Source organism: Cajanus cajan, chromosome 10 (genome assembly GCF_000230855.2).
Source record: "Cajanus cajan strain Asha chromosome 10, NIPB_CcT2T_4, whole genome shotgun sequence".
Taxonomy (NCBI): Eukaryota; Viridiplantae; Streptophyta; class Magnoliopsida; order Fabales; family Fabaceae; genus Cajanus; species Cajanus cajan.
The window spans coordinates 17,539,599-17,548,431 of NC_138526.1; the positions used below are offsets into that span (position 1 = coordinate 17,539,599).

Consider the following 8,833-nt stretch of genomic DNA (forward strand, 5'->3'; position numbering starts at 1 on the left):
AGCAAGGGGAAGCCTAGGTGTGTGTAGATCTGATGCCAATGTGATACTAGGGATTGGAGTAGTTTAGGAGTTATATTATTGTTTTATTTTAGTTCAATAATTTGACTTGTAATTGTTTAACACTACTCTGTTTATTTACCTTTTGATGAACTAATTTGTTTGGTTTATGCCTACATAAGGACTAAATGAGATTTTTTGTGAATTTTATGAGAATTTTTGAAATTGTTTTTATCCTTTTAATTGGTATTGTACTTAGGGGTAGATGTGTGTCACATTTAGTAGTATCAGAGACCAGTTAATTAAAAATCGAGAATGTGTTTTGTGGTGTTGGCTATGTTTCTGTTATGTGTACCCTGATTTATGATGTTGCGTAGAATGTTTGATGATTAGTGTTGATTAATAGTTGATATTGATGGATTATTGAATTGACGAAGTTGTTGATTATGTTGTAACTAGATGGATGATAGACATGATAGAGCATTAGCTGATGCTATCAGGCCTTGGACTAATCTGTGGGGCGGGACCGTGCTGACCGTGCTGCTGAGCACACGGTTGCTGCTCCTAGCTGGTTAGAGCGCTTCCGACGCCAATACCTGCCTAAGACGTAGGGTGTGTTTGTATAAACGTTCATCTAAACATGAACGTACGTTTGTCTAAAAATCTATTATTATTTTATTTATATTCCCATTTTGATAATCTAATTTTTATTTTATTTTATTTTATATATATATATATATATTGTTTTATTTTTTGTCAATGAGAAAAATAGTCATTGCTTTTTGGTATGTGCAAAACAAATAAATTATTTTGTTTGACTCAAATCCTTTCTCACTCAAGAATGAATCACGAGTGAGAGATGCCCAAATATTGGTAAATAATATCACTCAACTTTTTATGCACACACTTTCATTAATTTAATTTTCACCATTTTAATGGAATAAATAGCATTTTGTTCGTGTAGTTTGAATTCAGTGGAAAAAGTACTCCAACATGAATCATTATACGCAAATGCTTTGAGTGAGATATTTAACTTCAATATGTGAAATCATGGTTGCAGAGGGGATAGGCAACAAAAATTTGGATTGTAAGTTTATTTAATTTTATTTAATTCATTAAATAATTTAAAATTACATTTTAGTTTAATAATTTGTTGTTATTATAAGTATAGGAATCACGACGACATAAGGGAAATAAGTTTAATGATGCTTATGGGTGCAAATGACTTCAAAATACAAGTAATCTTTTTGGGCAAATATTATATTATCTTATTTTTTTTACAATTATATTCTAATTATTGGATAATAACGCGTAATTTAAGTGCAACTTGAATTTGTAATTCAAATGATTTCAAATGTATTTTATTAGTTTTATTTTGTTAATATTAATTAGCTCAATGGATAGGTTGTTTAGCAACAACCTTCCTTTTTTTTTTGGTAAAGATTGTAGTTTTTTTTTTGGTAAAGAACCTTCCTAGAACTTAGGATCACAACTCTCTGTATAAATATTATCCATTAGATCCATTATCAATGCATCTGAAACACAATAATCAATTCTTTTATATGGTATCAATAACTTTTGCTTGAAAACACCAATCCAAAATCACCCACCACGACTTTCTCGTCCACATTTGCTACTATCAACATTCCAGTTAATACCTCCCAATTTGTGGTTGTTTTCAACATACAAACAAAATGGTACTAATTACCCAGCTTAGACAGTTCAACTTAACGTTATTCTCATTGGATATGATCTTGTTAGATTCATTAATGGCACAAACACATGCCTTGATAGTTGTTCCGGCCAAGGGTTGGACTAGGGTTTTTTCCTAGATCGTACCTTAGAACCAGAGCATTCAAAAGTGTAATCTGTCTTCTTAACTCTAGGGTTTTGGATTTTATAGTTTCTTGTTCACGGGCCTTATGGGCCCCGTGAATATAGGGATCTCTTTAGCGGTTATAATCTAGAAAATACTTGGTGAGTGAAGGTGGGACCTCGCCATTTACTGAGTGTCCAATCGAATAATGACCGAGTAAGCCTTTATGGGTGGGAGTCGATCGGTATCTGGCTCTGAGAGGGAGAGTCGGCCAAGGTTACAGTCGGGTGAGTCGGCCAAGGTTACAGTCGAGTGAGTCGGCCAAGGTTACAGTCGGGTGAGTCGGCCAAGGTTATAGTCGAGTGAGTCGGCCAAGGTTACAGTCGGGTGAGTCGGCCAAGGTTACCGTCGGGTGAGTCGGCCAAGGTTACAGTCGAGTGAGATCAGGTCGTGAATCGGCCTAGGCAGTGCACAGGTTTATAGTCGGCCTCACACGCATAGTAGCCCTTATATTCAGTGATACCAATCGGCCTACGGGCGAGTCGGTGACACCAATCGGCCTACGGGCGAGTCGGCGATACCAATCGACCTACGGTTGAGACGGTCCACTTGCCTTCCAGCCTTGAGCCTATAAGGCGAAAAGGCTTAAGCTGTAGTCCTTATAGTCCGAGATACCAATCGGCCTACGGGCGAGTCGGCGATACCAATCGACCTACGGGCGAGTCGGCGATACCAATCGACCTACGGGCGAGTCGGCGATACCAATCGGCCTACGGGCGAGTCGGTGATACCAATCGGCCTACGGTCGAGACGGTCCACTTGCCTTCCAGCCTTGAGCCTATAAGGCGAAAAGGCTTAAGGTGTAGTCCTTATAGTCCGAGATACCAATCGGCCTACGGCCGAGTCGGCGATACCAATCGACCTACGGGCGAGTCGGCGATACCAATCGACCTACGGGCGAGTCGGCGATACCAATCGGCCTACGGGCGAGTCGGTGATACCAATCGGCCTACGGTCGAGACGGTCCACTTGCCTTCCAGCCTTGAGCCTATAAGGCGAAAAGGCTTAAGGTGTAGTCCTTATAGTCCGAGATACCAATCGGCCTACGGGCGAGTCGGCGATACCAATCGGCCTACGGGCGAGACGGTCCACTTGCCTTCCAGCCTTGAGCCTATAAGGCGAAAAGGCCTAAGGTGTAGTCCTTATAGTCCGAGATACCAATCGGCCTACGGCCCAGTCGGCGATACCAATCGGCCTACGGCCGAGACGGTCCACTTGCCTTCCAGCCCTTAGCCTACAAGGCGAAAGGGCTTAAGCAAGTACTCCTTAGATCTATGTCAGAAATAAACCGAGATATTATATGAGTCATCATGTGGAAAAACTTGAATTTTTGCAAACCAATCGCCCAAACTCCGATTAAAACAATGAATGAAAAATTTTCTAGTTAAAACTTGTATTTTGAAAAGGCAGTCGCCTACACGCCGATTACATACGCCAACCTTAAAAAATGAGTGACAAAATTCTTAAGTGTTATTATCTGAAAAGGCAATCGCCCATAAGCCGATCGCACATGCCGATCTCATACGCCGACCTTAAAAAGTGAATGAAAAAATTCCTGTTATTATTTGAAAAGGCAGTCGTCCATATGCCGATTTGCATTACCATTGAAAAATAATCCAAGTTAAGAATTCAATATCACATGGGATGATCGCCCAAGTTCTGACTCTTTTTGGTGATGAAAACGACCAAGTTACGATGTCTAATGAGTTATTTATACTCGCCCAGTCGGATTTTTGCCGATTAATCACGAGTTTGGTCTTCGAGTTATTTATACTCGCCTAGTCGGATTTTTACCGATCAATCACGAGTTTGGTCTTCGAGTTATTTATACTCGCCCAGTGGGACTTTTGTCGACAATCACGAGTTTGGTCTTCGAGTTATTTATACTCGCCCAATCGGACTTTTGCCGACAATCACGAGTTTGGTCTTCGAGTTATTTATACTCGCCCAGTCGGATTTTTACTGATTAATCACGAGTTTGTTCTTCGAGTTATTAATACTCGCCCAGTCGGATTTTTACCGATCAATTACGAGTTTGGTCTTCGAGTTATTTATACTCGCCCAGTCAGATTTTTGCCGACAATCACGAGTTTGGTCTTCGAGTTATTTATACTCGCCTAGCCGGACTTTTGCCGACAATCACGAGTTTATCTTCGAGTTATTTATACTCGCCCAGCCAGACTTTTGCCGACAATCACGAGTTTGGTCTTCGAGTTATTTATACTCGCCCAGTCGAACTTTTGCCGACAATCACGAGTTTGGTCTTCGAGTTATTTATACTCGCCCAGTCGGATTTTTACTGATTAATCACGAGTTTGGTCTTCGAGTTATTTATACTCGCCCAGTCGGATTTTTACCGATCAATCACGAGTTTGGTCTTCGAGTTATTTATACTCGCCCAGTCGGATTTTTGCCGACAATCACGAGTTTGGTCTTCGAGTTATTTATACTCGCCCAGCCGGACTTTTGCCGACAATCACGAGTTTGTCTTCGAGTTATTTATACTCGCCCAGCCGGACTTTTGCTGACAATCACGAGTTTGGTCTTCGAGTTATTTATACTAGCCCAGTCGGACTTTTGACGACAATCACGAGTTTGGTCTTCGAGTTATTTATACTCGCCCAGTCGTATTTTTACCGATTAATCACGAGTTTGGTCTTCGAGTTATTTATACTCGCCCAGTCGGATTTTTGTCGACAATCACGAGTTTGGTCTTCGAGTTATTTATACTCGCCCAGCCGGACTTTTGTCGACAATCACGAGTTTGTCTTCGAGTTATTTATACTCGCCCAGCCGGACTTTTGCCGACAATCACGAGTTTGGTCTTCGAGTTATTTATACTCGCCCAGTCGGACTTTTGCCGACAATCACGAGTTTCGTCTTCGAGTTATTTATACTCGCCCAGTCGGACTTTTACCGACAATCACGAGTTTGGTCTTCGAGTTATTTATACTCGCCCAGTCGGACTTTTGCCGACAATCACGAGTTTGGTCTTCGAGTTATTTATACTCGCCCAGCCGGACTTTTGCCGACAATCACGAGTTTTTTGCCTTTAAATAACACACTTGTCGATCATGGAAAGATAAAAGAGATGGTATTTAATAAAATTGGAATTATTGGTTAGTGGTGTCTCGTTAAAAACCTTCTCAGCAAAAAACCTTTTCACATTTTTATATGGAATAAAAATCTCTTGGGACGACCCCAGCTTCTCGGCTTTCAGCTGCCCTTTTGTTGATTTGTCCCTTCTCCATCTTGATGTGACTCAGGGCGAAAGCTCTCACCTCCGACATTGTTTGACAATTCGTTTTCTCCAGCGCGATGTCGAAAGCTCCAGACCTTAAGCTCTTCTGGAACGCGATGACTGCCATCCTTTCATCCAAGGACGCTATCCTCCAGGCAACCTCATTGAACCTTTGCAGAAAGTCCTTCAACGACTCCTCCCGCTTCTGTTTGAGGTCGAACAAGTCCGACGTGATCGGTGGTTTCTTCTTGTTAGCGGCGAATTGTGCCATGAAGAGCCGACTAAAGACATCAAAGTCGGTGATTGATCGGTCAGGGAGACCACTAAACCAATCCAGTGCTGCTTTTTTGAGTGTACCCATGAATAGTTTGCAGCGGACTTCCATACTTCCTCCACAAATCAACATTTGAGCGCGGAAATCCGTCAAGTGCTGACTAGGATCCTGAGTTCCATCAAAAGGTTCGACTTGGGGAATCCGATGATCCCTCAGGATGGTCTCGGCCTCTATGGCCTCTGAAAAAGGTCGAAAATCTTTGTTCCATCATGACATCTTCCTCCACCGTCCTGGCGTTGGCCGTTATCATAGCTTGCATCTCGTCCGCCCGCCTCATAATCTCCTCGTTTTCTCATTGAATAGCCTCCTCTCTCTCCCTGGATCGCGCATTCTCCTCCCTCAAAACGTTGATCAATGCCATCATCTCCTCCATGGTAGGGTGTTGTGAGTCGCTGTTGGATGTGCCGCCTCTTGCCATGGTAAAGTGCGGATCCTTCTGTGTTACTTGGGGCGTAGGAAAAGTTTCACCGTAGCCCCACGGTGGGCGCCAAAATATTCCGGCCAAGGGTTGGACTAGGGTTTTTTCCTAGATCGTGCCTTAGAGCCAGAGCATTCAAAAGTGTAATCTGTCTTCTTAACTCTAGGGTTTTGGATTTTATAGTTTCTTGTTCACGGGCCTTATGGGCCCCGTGAATATGGGGATCTTTTTAGCGGTTACAATCTAGAAAATACTTGGTGAGTGAAGGTGGGACCTCGCCATTTACTGAGTGTCCAATCGGATAATGACCGAGTAAGCCTTTATGGGTGGGAGTCGATCGGTATCTGGCTCTGAGAGGGAGAGTCGGCCAAGGTTACAGTCGGGTGAGTCGGCCAAGGTTACAGTCGGGTGAGTCGGCCAAGGTTACAGTCGAGTGAGTCGGCCAAGGTTACAGTCGGGTGAGTCGGCCAAGGTTACAGTCGAGTGAGTCGGCCAAGGTTACAGTCAGGTGAGTCGGCCAAGGTTACAGTCGAGTGAGTCGGCCAAGGTTACAGTCGGGTGAGTCGGCCAAGGTTACCGTCGGGTGAGTCGGCCAAGGTTACAGTCGAGTGAGATCAGGTCGTGAATCGGCCTAGGCAGTGCACATGTTTATAGTCGGCCTCACACGCATAGTAGCCCTTATATTCAGCGATACCAATCGGCCTACGGGCGAGTCGGCGATACCAATCGGCCTATGGTCGAGACGGTCCACTTGCCTTCCAGCCTTGAGCCTATAAGGCGAAAAGGCTTAAGGTGTAGTCCTTATAGTCCGAGATACCAATCGGCCTACGGCCGAGTCGGCGATACCAATCGACCTATGGTCGAGACGATCCAATATCGTTGTTAAGTCACTATCAAAAGTAAACTAGATGTCTTCTAAAAATTTGTAATATAGGGAACAATTTAGGTTATTCTTCACGAAGACACAAACACATTTAATTCGTATTTTATTACACAAAATTAGCAAGAGCATTTAATATTTCAATACAATATTTAATCAACAAAATAAAGGATTAAGAATCAGAAATCAAAGCTAATATATCACAACATGATACTAATAAAATTCAAATAAACCAAAAATAATTCATAGAAAGATATACAAAAATTGATTTATTAGAGAGAAATTTTTTTTTTGAGAGACTTCTATGAGAAAAAACTCAATTTTTGAAGGAAAAGCTAACACTAATTCGGATTCTCTAGAAGGTTCCCATCATACATTCTCATTCCCCTTTATCTTAAATGATGACCTTTAAGACAATGAGTACGATCTTCACTATCTTAAAGATATTCTGCTCCTCAATTTTTCTCTAGGTTTTTTCTCTACAGACACTCTTAGGATTTTAAAACTTATGTGTATGACCTAATCTTTCATCCTCTATATTATTAATAAGACTTTGGGTAGGACTGTGATAATGGCAAGGCGAGTGAGACCATTACCTTAGTTCCTTTTAATTTTTTTATTTATTATTTAAAAATTAATTTAAATTTAAATTATTAAATGATATTTTTATATATTAAATTTATTTATTTTTCTTATAATCAACTTATTTGAACAAGTATTAAAATATTAAATTAATTTCATATTTATTACATCAATCTCAATAAATAAAAGTTTTAAAAAAGGATAATTTGAAAAATAAAATATCATATTAGTTTTAAATAAATTTAAATTTTAGTGAACATTAATGGTATTGACTTTTTTTAAAATTGAAAATATTAAAATAAATATTAATAAACATTAATTAATTAGTTTTTATTAAAAAAAATTGTTTTACATGCATGTAATGTTTATAAAATAGTATTAAAAATATTTGAAATTAGAGTCATTGTTAAAATAATTTTTTTAAAATAGTTTTTTAAGATTTAATTGAAATAAATCATATATGTTAAGGTACAATGACTAATAAAATGTTAAAATTATTTTATTATTAAAATTTAATTAATAAATTTAAATATTACAAAAAGTAAAAAAAAAAAAAGAAATATGATTAATTATATTAGAATTTTGACTCATGACATAACTAATAAGGCATGACATGATTGATAAATAACTTTGTTTCTTAAATATGTGATTAAAAGTTTGATCTTTTATCAATATGTATGAAAAATATTTATTAAAAGAGATTAATCTCTTAAATGAATCTTAATAACTAGGAGGACTAGTCCTTAATTTTTAGCTAAGAGATGTCTTAATTTACTAAAAAAGAACATGACTCATAAAATTCGTCTAAGGTCTCAACTTTTCTAAACAGGACTCGGACTTCAAGTTGAGTTTAAGACTCCAACCTAAGATCCTCTTTCTTTCTATCGTCCTTCTTATTATAATTATATTAATAACTCAATAATACAATTAATTATGTCAAAAATATAATTATTTTATTAAAAATATTTATTTATATTATAAATTCAATTAATTAAATTAATTAAGTTTATAATATAACATTGAAAATTCATTTTATCTTATTTCTTAAAATTGAGATGTTACAATAACAATTTACATCTCAAGTTAAAAATGTCAACTTAATATATTTTAAATTATAAAATTCAAGATATAAATAATTGCAAAATTATATAAATGATTTATTCTTATTTACATTTTTATTAAATATATTTTTTTAATTTTATTTCAAAAATCTAAATTAACCTTTAATTTTTTTTTTAAATTGGACCATTTCAATCCAGTTTTGTTGTTCTAACCGATTTTAATTGATTTTTTACTTGCTTTGACCAATTTCTTACCAATTTTCACTAGTCCTAAGCTATCTCAATTTTAGTTGTTATTAGACTTGGTTCCTAATTCAATTGATCAAATCAGTTGCTTCGAATTTTAAAACTATGCTTACATTTAAAGATGCATGTCTAAGTTCAACTCCCATAATGGAAAAATCGAAATCACACATAGTTCATCATAAATTTCTTACTAATATT

General features: G+C 38.0%; 1 protein-coding gene across 1 annotated transcript; it reads right to left on the minus strand.

The window, feature by feature from the left end:
• Positions 1-5,043: 5,043 nt before the first annotated feature.
• LOC145952348 (uncharacterized) lies at positions 5,044-5,499 on the minus strand. Its single transcript, XM_083064695.1, has one exon. The coding sequence runs from the start codon at positions 5,497-5,499 to the stop codon at positions 5,044-5,046; it is 456 nt and encodes a 151-aa protein (XP_082920821.1).
• Between the last annotated feature and the right edge of the window lie 3,334 nt (positions 5,500-8,833).